This window comes from Balaenoptera acutorostrata (assembly GCF_949987535.1).
Source record: "Balaenoptera acutorostrata chromosome 3 unlocalized genomic scaffold, mBalAcu1.1 SUPER_3_unloc_1, whole genome shotgun sequence".
Taxonomy (NCBI): Eukaryota; Metazoa; Chordata; class Mammalia; order Artiodactyla; family Balaenopteridae; genus Balaenoptera; species Balaenoptera acutorostrata.
The window spans coordinates 1,746,591-1,761,389 of NW_026645489.1; the positions used below are offsets into that span (position 1 = coordinate 1,746,591).

Consider the following 14,799-nt stretch of genomic DNA (forward strand, 5'->3'; position numbering starts at 1 on the left):
CCTCCCCTCACTCACCTGGTCCACGGGTAGAAATGCGCAGGTTCGCGGTTGACACGTGTGGACACAGCGGCCTCACTGGTGGTTGGGCCCCGAGTCTTGTCAGCCAGGCTCTGCTCAATGGCCATCTGGACCAGCTCATCCTCGCTCAGGCTGCTGTACAGGTTGTACTCCTCTTGCCCAATGGCACGCTGTTTGCCCCGAGCACTGATCTCCGTGGCCATCCTCTTCCACCTCTCACCTTGGCCTCCAGAAGACACTCAGCGGGGAGGAGCAAGCATCAAATCAGAAAAGTCTGTGCGGAGATCAAAGCCACCCTGGTCACTAAGAGTTTTGCGAGGTAGCTATGTTTACACACAGGGAAGGCTGTGCTTTCTTGTGGCAATCACACAATCATTTTTCATCCATTCATTTTGTCATACGATCCACCCAACCACTCATTCATCTACACATCCATCCACCCGCTCATCTATTCATCACTCCACCAGCCTATCTAACTATCCGTCCAACCAGCCACCCATCTGTCCAATTATTCATCGTCCCACACATCCAGCTGTCCACCCACCCACTCATTTATCCATTCACCCTCCCATCTGTTCACTTAGCCATCCATCTGTCCAACCATCTAATCATCCATCCAACATCCATGCTCCTATCCATCCACTCATCTGTCTAGCCAATCATCCAACCATCCACCCATCTCTCCATTATTCACCCTCAGATGTATCTGTCTATCCACCACCCATCCATTTATCCATCCATCCATCTATACATCTATATATTCAACCAACCATCCACTCATCCACCATTCATTTTTCCATTCCAGACAGCCTATCTATACACGTGTGCATGCATCATTCACTGAGAGATTATTTACTGAGCACCTCTTCTATGTCTGACACTCTTCTAAGCACTGGTGATACAACAACAACGATCCCAAGAGACAGAATCCCTGCCCTCAAGGAGATTACACAACGGTGCCCACATTCCTTCCTTCCAATCATTCAACAACACCCTATCCACGCATTTCTCTGCCTTGTGCTAGAGTTGAGATTATTAGAGATGAATCACCTGATCTAGTTAAAACCAATTGTTAAAATCATTTGCCATGTACTTCCAGGGACTGTCTTCTTAAAAAAAATTGCCTTAAGGAGAAATGGACTTTGGTTGAGTCAACTGCTTTTAGGAAAAGAAGTAAAATCAGCTGAGCCTGGTTTTTGTTTTGACTGGCTGACATGCAGTGTGACTGTAGGTCAGTGATTCTGAGCCCTGACTGAAGATTAGAGTCACATGAGATCTTTTAAAAAAATATCCAAAATACCAGTGCTGTAATTCGGTTTGCTCAGCAAATATTCACCCTCCCCTTTCCCCTGGAGGCAGAATGTTGCCCCTTCCTTCCCCACTGAGATTGGGCTTGGCCATGTAACTTGCTCTGGCCAATGAATGTTAGTCGCCATGATAAAGCAGCCACTTGACATGCGCGTGGGCAGTGGCACTTGCTCTTCTGCCATCGCTAGGACTCCCCCTTGGAGCCATTGCCCTTTAGCTGGGCCCCAGAGTGAACCCACCTGGGGCAGCCATAACCCAACCTGCACAGAGGATCTCTGTCCAGTGGGCCTGCAGCCTGAAGCTGAGTAGCCCAGCCTGGCCTGGCCTAGATCAGCCCATCGACCTGCAGAGCCAGAGCACGAGAATAAATGCTTGTTGGGGGTGCTTTGTCATATAGAATTCTTGTGGCTCTAGTTAACCAATGCTCAAAAGACTAGGCCAGGCACTTCACAGAGAGGACATCTAAAAGGCCAACCACCAAACGTAAGGGTGCTTAACTTCCTAAGTGTTTGGGAAGAATTCAGATTAAGACCCCAATGCAATACCACTCTACACCCACCAGAATGGCTCAAGTGAAAAAGATGGGAAATGGCAAGTGTTGGAGAGGAAGTGGAGCAACCGGAATGCCCCCAGCTCGTGGCAGAAGTGTCAAAATGGGATGGCATTTGCTAATACTGAACATATACATGTCATGTGACCCCCAAATCCCACTCCAGTCTCTATGCCCAAGACAGGTGTACATATGTTCACCAGAAGACAAGTTTGAGAATAATTCATAGCAGCGTTATTCAAAATAAACCCCAATGGAAACTCCCCAAATGTCTATCAGCATTTGAATGGATTACTGCACTGTGGTATATTCATGTGATGGATAATATGCACCATTGAAATAGTCAAACTGCCACTACACACAATAACAGGAGGCATCTCACAAACCTGAGTGAGCAAAAGAAGTCAGATAATGAAGAACATACATACACGATTCAATCTGTATGAAGTTCAAGAACAGGCAAAACTAACTTCTGGTGATAGAAGTCGGGAGAGTGGTTACCTTTGGGGGTTACTAGGTGGGAGGGAACATGAGGGGGGCCAGTCACGCTGTATTTCTTGATCTAAGTGGTTACGTGGTTGGTTGGTTCCCTTTGTAAGAATCCCTGGAGCCGTTCAGGTATGATCTGTACATTTCTGTACATTATACCACAGTAACACATCTACTTAAAAGAATATAAAACCCGTTCTAACAAGGATTGGTGTTTGGGCCCCGACTCGGACCCATTAAGTCAGACTCTCTGGGAGTGTGGCCTGAGCATCACACTTCTTCGAAGGGCTCCACGGGTGACTGTGAACCACCACTTGGCAGGAGGACCAGCCATAAAGCACAAGCAGAGGGGGGGCACCCATCTGGGGTGGGAGCGGGGCGAGGGGTGGGATCTGACATGGGCTGAACCCTTGGTAGATATTCTTCTGTCTAATTCCTGTCACAGCCCTAAGAGTAACACCTACTGCTCTGTAAGGCACTAGCAAATGAGAGTTGTTATTATCAAACAAATCTGGGTTTTCCAAACACAGCTAGAAGAGGCTGCAGCTCCGAAGGCAGCAGATGAGCAGCACAAGGGCACCTGGGGACGACGGTTCTGTGTCCTGCCTCAGCCTTCCTGGTGTCACTCCCCTCCACCTGCTTCTCCCCACCGATTCTGCCTGGTTCAGGCCTTGACTTCCTCCTGCTCGGCCTCAGCAGTGGCCTTCATGCTGGTCTCCCAGCCCCACACCCCAGACCTCACCAAATCCCTCCTTTGCCTAACAGAATAAAGCCTGCACGCCTTGCCTTGCCCTTCCACCTCTTCAAAATCCAGTCCCCACTCTCCCTTCACCCTCTTCCTCTGCATCCCTGACTTTCCAAGTAAGGCGAGGGCACACCTCTCCCCCAACCCAACCGTGGCTCCTACCCCAGTGCCCTTACTTGAGCTGTGCTGGACACATCTCCCTCCTTCCTGCATTTTAAGAACTCCTTCTCATTCCTCAAGGCCCAGAGCAAGTGCCTCCTCTTCCAGGAAGCCTACCCAGTTTCTTCCAAGGAGCATTCTGCTGCTAGAACTTCTCCCTCCGGGCTGTGGTCAGTAGTTCATGTGTGGACTTGACCCTGGGTCGTCTTCCCAAGGCCAGTGCCGTACGAGGGGAGAATGCCTGGTTCAAGTTTACTGTGCGGGTGGCTGTCTGTCTCCACTATCGTAGGGCAGCATGGCAGACCCTCTTGATTGCCCACCCAACAGCCATTTCCCCCAGCTTCTCTGATAGCAGAACCTGGCTCTGTTCAGGCAGCAGTGTGCCCTCTTCCATGGATGAAGCATGACTGTTCCAAGACAATTGGGACAATCTCACCCCGTTGGCCAGTGACTAATTTAGGGGTAGGCATGTAGCCTGGTTTTGTCCAAAGAGACATAAAGGAAATTCTGCTGGGGTCTCCCAGGAAGGACTTTCCTTTTCCTAATAAAAGAGAAAGCAGTGAAGAAAAAGACTCCTCGCCCACACCCCTGCTTTGTGCTGGAGGACTTGCTGCTTGGAGTGGTGGCAGCTATCTTGTAACCATGAGAGGGACAGTGTCACAACAGTGAGTTTGACGGAGTGAATGACAGGTCTTCTGAGTCCTTCATTATATTGTTGAGCTGCTGAACCTGTGCTGGGTCTGCCCATCCTGGCCTGCTTCTTAGGTAAAGACTGAAGATCCTTATGGTTTAAGCCAATGGTAGGTGGATTTTTTGCTATATGCAGTCAAAAATCATCTTAAAGCATGATTCTTAGCCCTGACCGAGTGTCTTGAAAACATGCCAAGGCTCTAGTCCCACCCGAGACCAAGAGCTCAAAGCCTCCAGGGCTGGCAGCCAAACATTGCAATGTTCAAGGCTTCTTTGACAATTTTAGTAGGTAGCCAGTGCAGCTCCACATCAACTGTCACGTAGCTGCTCTGTGCTCCACACTAGGGGAGGGAAAAGGGGCATTCTGACCTCAAAATCACTTTGTGCCTAATGTTTGGGGTACTATTATTATTATTATTGTTGCCATTATTATTATTTTGCAGCACCGACAACCTCAGTTTTGTTTATTGTGTAAAGAGCCCAAGACCGGCAATCAAGAGACTTGGGGATTTACGTCCCAGCTCAGCCACGAGCATTTCTCTTTCTCTCTCAGGCTCTCAGTTTTTCCATCTGTTAAATGGCGGGATAGACTAGAACCTGCCCTCCATCCCTTCCATCCTGGAAGGGGGCACCGTGCAGCCAGGTGGTCCCCACCCCTAGCTGACCCAGGCCCTGCTTCCCACCCCTTCTTTGCTTCCCTGTGCCTGAGGTCCCTGCCTTGACTTTTCCAGGGCTGGAGTTTGGCTCTACCCCCACCTGGCACAAGGCAGAGGCTCAGTTCATGTGGTGCTACCTTGACCGGAAGTGCCGATGCCCAGTGCCTGCCCAGTGTCGTGGTGCCCTCGCCTGAGGGCATCTGCTCCAGGCCAGGGGCGAGGGGGAAGAGCACTGGACTAAGAGTCAGAGACCTGGGTTATGGTCTCCAAGTTGATGCTAAAGTGCTGTGTGACCTCGGCCACATCCCTGTCCCTCTCTGGGCCTCAGTTTTCTCATTGCAAAAAGAGGGTTTTGGCTAGAAAGTTTCCAAGAGTTCTTCTAGTCCTAAAGCTTCTACAACTCATTGAGATGTTTGGTTAGCTCTGTGCTAGTGAACACCAAACTCTCTGTCCCTGGGGGTCCCCTATGGTCACTTCAACAGGTCTACCATATGTATGGAGCTTAGCATTGTTCATGGGGGAATAGCTAACCAAGCAGGAATGGAAGGATCTCAGATCTGAGTGTCAGGAACCCTAGGTCTAGTTTCAATTCTGCAACTTACTAGCTATGTGACCTTGGTCAAGTCACTTCCCCTCTGGGCCTCCGTTCCTTTATCAGTAAAAATGGGAATGAGACAACCCTTCACCATGTTGAAGGAGCCATATACATGTGCTGGTCAAGTGCAGGCAGCTGGGAGGGGTCCCCTCCAGCCCCTCACCCTGAGGTAGCATTGGCCCTGCAGCCTGGTATGGGTAGCTCAGAGGTGCACGGACAGCACCCGGCTCCAGCAAGCAGCCCTTCCTTGACCAGATTCCTAGGGAGGCGAGGGCAGCCAGGTGATGGTTACCTGGAACTGCCATCTCCCGCAGCTAATTCCAGACTCCCCAGGCCCTCCCCCATGGATCAGACAGTGTCCAGAGACTTTCCTTTTTGTCACTTATTCCATGGCATTGCCCTGACAACAGCCCTAGAAAGTAAGAACATTTTTTGTTGAATTAACTTATTAATTCTTCTGCATCCTCACTCTTTTCAAAAGGACTTGATGCCCCTACGTGATTGATCCCATTTGATAGACGAGGCAATTAAGATTCAGAAAGGGGAAGGGAAAGGTTTGCATGAGGACAGGCAGCTGGAAAGTATGGATTTGGAGCCCAAGCTTCCTACCTCAAATCCAGTGCTCCTTCTGGGAATTCCAGGGACATCCATCCAAGTAAGTGACACTCACAAGGGTTCTGAGCAGGCAGGGGTAATATAGCCATCCTCACCCAACCCGGCACTTGCGCGGTGGGGACCATGGTGGGTTCCCACAGATGCGGGTTGACCTTGAAGGGACCTTGAGGGAGAAGAACTTCCCTACCCTCACTGTGGGGCCGGACATCTCTTGATTTTCTCACTGAGATCCTTAGCCTTTGAGGGGCTTTGAGTAAGTCCCCATCTTTAGAATCCTCACGTTCAAAACAGAGACCCTGGTAAGTACTGTTGTTAGGAGGTGGTAGTAGAATTAAGAGATTCAAGCATGGACAGGTCTAGTGCTGGGCCTGGCCGTTGGGAAGGAAGTGTGTGATACCAGGCTACTTCCCCATCATAGGGCCTGTGCGATTACAGGCTAGGGCTGCTGCCAGGGACACTGGCAGGTGGAACTGCTCAGCCTTAGCATGAGGGGGCAGTTAGGAAGCAGCCTATGGGGGACTTCCCTGGCGGTCCAGTGGTTGAGACTCCACGTGTCCACTGCAGGGGGCACAGGTTTGACCCCTGGTCGGGGAACTAAGTTCCTGCAGGCCACGCTGCACGGCCAAAAAATGAAAAAAAAAAAAGAAAAGAAGCAGCAGATGGGGTCAGCTTGGCCGGGGTCAAATCACAGCTTTGCTGGTTATTAGCTCTGTGACCTCTTAGAAGCTCAATTTCTCCACCTGTAAAATGGACCTAAAAGAGTATCTATGTCATGGCAGAGTGAGGGTAGGGGTGAGGAGGTGAGATCCTGGGTGATGCCCTGCCCCTCTCTTGCCCTCAGTTTCTCCTCATCTTCGTGCTGTCCAGCATGATTTCTGAGGCCTCAGCCTGGGGGCTAGGCTACCTTCTGGGCCTGAGTCTTGGAGAGAGGCCAGCGGTCTCAAGGGACCCTCTGGAAGGCTGATTGGGATTAAAAAATAGCCCTTTCCCAGGGAAAGCAAGAGTGTAGTGGGCCCTGCCAGTAGAGCCAGGGGCCTGCAGAGGGAGCGGTGGTCGAGAGTGGCCGATCCAAGGCCAGCTTGGAACAGGGGAGACTGGAGCCACCCCTGAGGCTCCCAGGGGCTCCTCTTTTGCTTCCTTTGTGGGGCCCCAAATGCTGGCTCCAGGGGAGCCCCCACCACTCCCAGGGCAGCTATAAAATGGGGATAACAGTGGCTGTGACGGGGCTCCTTGAGTTAACACAGTAAAGCACTCAGAACAGTGCCTGGTCCATCCACAGCCAGTGCTCTTCTAAGTTGGGCCTCAGTTTTTACATCTGTGAAATGGGCATAGAAACATGGACACCCCCCCCTGCAGGACTGGAGTGAGGACTAAATAATAACATTTGAAAAGTGGTCCTTCTTCTCCCCAGTTCCTTCCCCTCTCTGCAAATCCAGGCTCCCTGACAGCCAGGGTCTGCCTGGGAGCTGCGGTGGGGTCTCTGTAGTCGTTTGGGGGCCTGTGGCCGGAAGAGTGGCTTCCTGGATGTTTTATCAGAAACTGGGGGTGGGAGGTGTGGCTGGGAGGGTTGGGGGCAGGAAAGGGACTGGTGGTCATCCTCCAGGGCATCAAGCTCCCCCTCAGCCGGGGACTTGAGTCAGGAGTGAGAGCCCAGACAAGCGGCTTCCTGTCCTCCACTCATCTGCCTTCCCTTCTCTTCCCGGCCTCATCCCCTGGCTAGTCATCCTTCCAGACGCATTTCATGCAGCTCCTCCACCAGGAAGTCTCCCTGATCTGACGGCTGAGGCATCCAGAGCTGCCTCCAAGGGCACCCCTGACGTTCTAGTGCTCTGACTGCCCACTGTGGGCCTGGCTCGCTAGAGAGTCTGGAAACTTCCACAAAGCAAGCCTGTATCACATTTGTGCCATAACCCCAGGACATACCCAAGGCCAGGTACACAGTAGGTACTTAATAAGTGTTGGATGGGCAGGTGAATGAATGATTAGGTCAAACCTTGGAAGCACAGCTATTATGAGAAGACACTGTGCGTGGTAGAGGGCGTGACCACAGGGGTCTGACTGCCTGAGTTCAAACCCCGCTCTGCCACCAACTGGCCGTGTGATAGGGAGCAGGTTACTCCACCCCCCCGCCTCGTTTTGCCCCTCTGTAAAATGGAGATAATAATAGCATCTGGCCTACAGAGGTGCTGTCAGACAAAACGAGGTAACATATAGAAATGTGGGACAGGGCACTTGGCATGTGCCCGGTGGCCCAGTAAAATCCGCTAACATTAGTCCATGGCTCCCAGGATGCTGCAGTTCTCTGCTCTGACCCATTCCTGCTGAGATGCTGTCACCTGGAACTCGTTCCCATTTGGCAGTTTCCATGCAAACTGTTTTCCCCTGACAGCTGTGGTCAGGAGGGTCGGCTGTGGCTGTCGGCCCCCAGGCTATCCCGGGCAGCCCCGAGGGATGCTGCAGAGACCCGCTGGGTGGCCCCAGGGGTCAGTAATGGGGTCAGAGCTTGGGAAGGAGGGAGATCTCCACGATCTCCCTAAACCCAGCCTGGGTGCAGGATGGCTTCTCCCCACCACTTCCAAATCCACTGCTCCCCAGGGCCCCTCCCTCTGCCGCCTCCCTTCCTGCTGACATGACCTGCTGTCCTAGGAACTTCAGAAGGACCCACAGCCCAACCCACTCCTCCCCATCCTGGGTTTGAAGTCATGTATGAGGTGACCACCTACAAATGACAATAGTGGGTTTCTGGTGAGCACTTAGTTCCTGGATCAGGGCCACACGTAGTAAGGGCGGGTTGAGTATATCAGGCAGGGTCCACTTGGATGTTTTAGGTGTGAGTGTGGACTGTGCAATTCAGCTCTTATGCAAAGCACTATGGTTCAGACACTGCAACAAGCACTGGGAGAACCACAGCCCTAATGCCTCCCTTTGCAGCTCATTTACACTCTCACGTATGTTGTTAGCTTGAGCTGCGTGATAGATTTGTGATGAGGGTACTGTTCCCATTCTACAGATGAGGAAACTGAGGCACAGCAGGAAGAAACTGATGAGGAAGAGACCAGAGGCTACATCTTCTGACTTCACACCTAGTCCTCATCCTATGTAACCCACAGCCTCCAGTTTTTTTTTAAGTTTTGAGTAAAGGCCTGGGTTAAACTAAATTAATTATCTATCTATCTATCCATTTCAGGGCCTCACATCACATGACCTTAGCCCAAGGCAGTCCTAAACACCTGCTGCTTGGCGAGCCTGGGGCCATATAAGGAAGTGAGGAATTGACCTGGGCTGTTCCTTGGCCCCCAGGGTCCTCAACCCCACTCCTTGCAATGCCCAGTATGTTTACTTCAAAGCTTATCTTTCTGATCTGCTGTTCTGCCAGGATCCAGAGGGGTCCTAGGAAATCTGGGGAAACACTTCCAGCTGGAGAGCTCGTGATTGTAAAACATTAAAGCATTCTCTCCCCTTCCTGGGTCCTATGGCTTTAAAACCTAAACCGTAAAAAACGCTGGTGCTCACACTACTATATATAAAATAGATAAACAACAAGGATCTTCTGTATAGCACAGGGAACTATATTCAATATCTTGTAATAACCTATGATGGAAAAGAATCTGAAAAAGAACATATATATATATATGACTGAATCACTTTGCTGTACACCTGAAAAAAATAGCCCTTTCCCAGGGAAAGCGAGAGTGTAGTGTGCCCGGCCAGTCAAGCCAGGGGCCTGTGGAGGGAGCGGTGGTCGAGATCCAAGGCCCGCTTGGAACAGGGGAGACTGGCTCCACCCCTGAGGCTTCCAGGAGCTCCTCTTTTGCCTCCTTTGCGGGGCCCCAAATGCTGGCTCCAGTATATCAGCTATACTTCAATAAAATTTTGAAAAATAAAAATAAAAAGGCTGGTGCTGTGGGTCCCTGCACTGTTTCCTGGCCAATTTCATGTATTGCACCATTTGACTTCTCAAAACCTCTGGAGTCAGGGGAGGATTCTTCCCATTGCCCAGATGAGGAGACTGAGGCCCAGATTGTAAGTGGCAGAGAGCCTGCCTGCCCCTCTTTTCACTGGACCTCCTGACACCAAATATTTAGGGCAGTGGCCAGGGGTTAGTTACTCTGGAAGTCTCTGCTCTGGCTAAGGGGCGAGCCGGCCTTGCAGGGAGGGAGAGTGGAATCCAGGCCACCTTCATTGGCCCCCAGAGGGGCCCAGGTCAAAGCCCCAGGGTGGGCCTTTGTAACAGGCAGTGTGACAAGCCTTTGGCTGCTGGTGTCCAGGGCCTGGCAGCTAATGGGATTTGAGCCTTTTGTCCAGACTCTAAGGCTCCAAAGCCCCTCCAAGCTCTGCTAATCCAAGAAACTTTGATGCTGGTTACACACTGCCGGCTTCTCTCGGGAGTTAGGACTTTAGGTTTCCGAAGCTGGGCCAGGGTTGTTGGAGGTTACCAAGGGGATCTGACCACAGCTGACCCCATAGCCCAGGAGGGAAAGCTGAGCCCCAGGGACGGGGCATGACAGGCCCAAATTACCCAGGTAGGAGGTGACGGCCAGGGGTTTGAACCTGTCCAAAGCTGCTTCCGCTCCCACGTCACCACACCCCCGGACCCTCTGTGCCCACTGTAGGTTTTGGAGACCAAAACTCCATCTGAAATGAGCTGAGCGCCCCTTGCTAACCTGAATCAGGATGAATCACTCACAAGTGGTCGAGGACCCTGATGACAAGTTTTAGAAGATTATTTACTTATTGTTGTACATTGAGGAAGCTACCCCAAAACAGGAGGACAGAAGGAGGGTGAGAGGGAGAGAGGGAAGAAGAACGAACAAGAGGAAAAAATCCTCTTTCCTGTTTTTGGTAGAAAATATTCCATTTTCCGAGGAGAAGCATAAACTCCACACAGGCCCAAAGGCCCACAATCTGAAGCGCTGCCATGAGCACCAGCTAAGAAAAGCATCAGTGAATGCCAAGTTTTATCTCTGTGGGCCCCATGCTATTGAGTCCCCAGACTCGTGGGTTACCGTCAGTTCAGCCTCCCAAGTGGAGGACACGTCTCTCACCCCCGGGCCCTGCAGGGGCTGGAGGTGACCCCTAGCTATGCTGACCCTGGCACAGCTAGTCGCCTTCCCAAGCTCCTCCTGGTCCATCTCCCTGCCTTTTCCTGCTGCAGCCAGCCTGGCTGGCTTGGCACATACAGGTCTGGACGCAGGACTCCAGGGCCCTGCCCCAGTCTCTGTCCAGGGCTCAGCGAATGCCTTGCTTTGCCGTCTGTGCCAGCACCCTGGCTGGGGTGAGGAGGGGCCGGCTCACCGGTGTGGGGCTGAGCCTCTAACAGCTGCAGCGCCACTCCTCTGCAGCCCACGTATGGCCTTGCTTAGCCCTATTCTGGGTACCTGGAGGACAGGGACTCTCCCTCATCTTGGCCCCTGGGTGGCAGAAGGTTCTGGAAGCTCTCACTCCAGGCTTCAGAGGGGGAAGTCTCAGGAGGGGCAGGGGTGCCCTCCCAGAGCCCCCCTCCTCACCCAGCCTAACCACACGCAGGACTGGCTGGAAATTGTTTTATTTGAGATCACACCAAAATCAGCTAGGATTGTTCTCCTTTCTGTTTTTGTTGGTCTGCTTTTTGCTCTCCTGCCTTTATTTAAATCTTTTTCTTCTCTCTCTCTACTTCTCCTCTCTTTTTCCACCCCTCTCTTCTGTGTGCTTTTCTTTAAAAAATTCAGGCAGGTTAGGAATCACCTGACTTTTACCTTACCACCATCTCCCCAAAACGTCTCCCTCGACCGCGAAGCTCTTAGCGACTTCACTGATACTCCCAGGCATTAATGAGTCCAGAAGAAGGTGCTGAGGATGAGAAGTAAAGATATAAACAAGTCCTGCGACAGCCGCCCACTCCGGACAGCCTGACCCTCCACAGCTCAGCAGTGGAAGGACAGTGGGTGGGTCCAGAGATATTTTTGCGCCTCCTTTGGGAAGACTCTCTTGGATCCAGCCTGTCCACAATATACAGCACCTTATGATGCTTCGAAGGTGCCAGGACGTGTCTGTTTACCTCAGTGCCAGTCCCCTGGGAGGTTGCAGAGACCACGGCTTAGACTGTGGGCACTGGAGGCCCATCGGCCAAGAGGCCAGGATTTGAGTTCCAACTCCAACTCCTCCTAGCTGTCCGGCTTTAGGCGAGACCCTTAACCTCTCGGGACATCAGTTTCCACATCCGGGAAATGGGAGTAACCATCACCTTTAACTTATGCCCATGAGAAGAGTCATTGAGAGCAACCACCGCAAGCCCTGGACTCAGTGCCTGGCTCACGGTAAACGCTCAATGAACACTCACAGATATTGATTACTGTTATGAATTGTAAGGTCACCAGGGGTGGATCACACGGGGTCCCCACCCCGAGGAGGAGGAGGAGGGCATCATGGGCTGGCCTGTTTGTGCAAGAATGGATGATGCAAACGAGAAGGGTGCCAGGTGGAGGCAGCTGCCAGCCCCTGGAGGAGGCTGTGTTGTAAACAGACCTGCCACCAGCTGTCGGGACCCGTCCAACTGTTCCAGAAGTGACTGGAGCATCTGCCCCTGGCTGCCGCACTGCGCTCTGCCCCAGGCCTCCGACAGCAGAGATCAGGGCCTACGGCTGGTGGGCTGGCCCCTCAGGATCTGCCTGGGCCCCTGTGAACTCCCTCAGCCCCTATCTCACACATAAGCTCTTCCATCCTGGGCAGGGGGCTTGGCCTCTGCCCCAACTCAGGTCTTCGTCACTTACCTAAGGGTCACTGCCTCCCTGCCTCCTCATTCCGGGCCATCCCCATGGCTTCCTGAGGAGATGCCTGAAGTCAGATTCCACCCATGCCTCCTCTGCTCAAAAATGATCAGAAAATGTTCCATCTTCCTGCCTCGCCTGGTGGGACCTGCATCCCCCATCCCCACCCCCGGCTTCCCCTCCCAGCATCACCCCCGCTTCTCACCTCCTGACCCTTTGCTATAGCCACACTGCGCTTCCCACCATCAGCCCAGACCCACCCCGGCTTGTCTGCCTTTGCCCGAGCCGCCCCTCCACCTGGAGGTCCCTCTCCCACCCACCCTCCACCCACCTGAAGACATCCACCCATCCTTTCAAAGGCCATCACCCCCTTGAATATGTCCTCAAGTTTACACACACACAACGCTTCTCATTCTTTACGTGGTGTCATAGTTCTTGTTTGCAGATTCTATTCCCTCTCCTAAACCCCACGTCATTGTAGGTATAGCCCATGGCATCCCAGGTTGCTATCACCTGCCCCCCCCCACACAGTACTGCACACACATAGATGCTCCATAAATGGCACATGAAATTGACGCCCCCATGCATGACAATATCTTTCATTCGACCTGAAAGCATTTCTGAAATTCATTTGTCTGACACAGACATTGCCCAAGGCCTATGGAACCAACAATAGCATCATTGATAACTCCTTTTACATTTCCATTTTTAGAAGTGCACAGCAGAGTGATATTCTGAGCAAGAATCCTCCAGAAGATCGGACAAGTACGTGCAAACAGCCGATTCTTGTCCCCCAAATCCAAAATGAAAGTCACCAGCTCGCTTTAAAACTCAAGAGAATAAGAGAAAGAGGGAGACGCAAGAACATACTTTGACTTTAAGAGGTTACAAATAGGCACTGCAGCGGTAAGCCCCAGCCAGACAAGCAATCTTTCTGTATAAGAAAGTTGAAAGCATGCATTACCTGTTAGGCTCTGAAACAAGGGTACAATTCAGGGGTAATAAAAAGGATTTTCTTGAGAGTGTCTTAATTCAGAACATGCTCCCTGAGCTTGCCTTCTGCCCTGGCCCTGGGCTCCTGGTTGCTGTGCCAGGCAGTTCTGAAACACTCTCCTTTGAAGCAGGGAGTTTATTTCGGGCCCACCGCATGACCAATGATGGCAAGCCAAGCTATAAGATGTTATGAATCTCAGATTTCCTGTTTAAAGATTGCACTGGGGAAGCCGCGATCCTGGTTCCTCCAGGGCGTGTCAATTACGGACTGCACTTCGGAGAGCATCTCGGAGCTTTGGCCCTCCCGTGATGTCATCACTTGTGATCCCTGACATGGAGGCCATATATGGATATGTTTCTGGAACTCCCCAGGAGGGAGCGAGAGAGGAGAGAGATGCAGAGGGTAAGAGACACGGAGCTGGGAGATAAAGACACAAGAGCAAGGAAGGAAGTGTAGAAAAGATGAGAAGGGAAGAGAACTGGCAGAAAAAAGCGGGAAGAGAGGATGGAGGGAAGAGAAGTAAGAGGAAGGAGAGGAGACAGGGAGGCTGGGAAAGAGGAGAGGAAGGAGGGAGATTGAGAGCAGGCAGGAAGGCAGGGAGGAAGATGGGCTGAACGAGAGGGAAGGGAAGATGAGAGGGTTCAGTGTAAGGGCCTTTGCAGAAATCACTGCGCGCGTAGCAGGTGGCAGAGCCTGATATTTGGAGGTACCAGGATCCAGCTGCTGGAGGCCATGGGGTGGGGCTGGAGCTACAAAGGGCAAATAAGCATGTGGGCAAACCTTGAGCGGAGGCACACAGCAGAAGGGAGCCCTTCCTCCAGGGCCAGGGAAGAATACCCCGTTTCTGGAATCGATGGAGTGCCACAAAATGTCAGCCTTGGGTGGCAAAAAAACAACACGCATAGAGGCACACGCACTGAGCACACAGGATGCCAGGCACCCATATGCCTGCATCTGCGTTCAGGTCTCAGGTGTCAGAGTCCGGGGGCTGCAAGTGTCACTTGGTGTTATTCCTCTAAATGGAAAATAATTTCAATTTCAAAGACCCCTTCCCCCTTTCAGGATATTGGATTTATGACCCCCTGGCATGGTTCACTTTGCATAGTTCATCTGGAAATAAATCTCAGTGAGTTCAGGGTGCCCTGTGGTCGGGTCAGTGTTCTGGAGGGCTGACCCGGGGCTGAGGATGGGAGGACATGATTAGTCTCAGGCTGTCTCCCAGCTACTCACATCA

At 52.0% G+C, this 14,799-nt stretch overlaps 1 protein-coding gene across 2 annotated transcripts in view; it reads right to left on the reverse strand.

The window, feature by feature from the left end:
• ASB2 (ankyrin repeat and SOCS box containing 2) overlaps positions 1 to 13,788 on the reverse strand; it is a 43,599-nt gene extending 29,811 nt beyond the window's left edge. The window contains exons 1-2 of one of the 2 annotated variants that reach the window (XM_007184245.3): positions 13,536 to 13,788; positions 16 to 292 (exon numbers count right to left, since the gene is read on the reverse strand). In XM_007184245.3, coding sequence (XP_007184307.2) covers positions 16 to 221 — 206 coding nt within the window. In that variant the 5' untranslated portion in view covers positions 222 to 292; positions 13,536 to 13,788. Of the gene's footprint in view, positions 1 to 15; positions 293 to 11,565; positions 11,589 to 13,535 lie in introns of those variants that run through there. The other variant, XM_007184246.2, reaches the window with a different exon arrangement.
• Between the last annotated feature and the right edge of the window lie 1,011 nt (positions 13,789 to 14,799).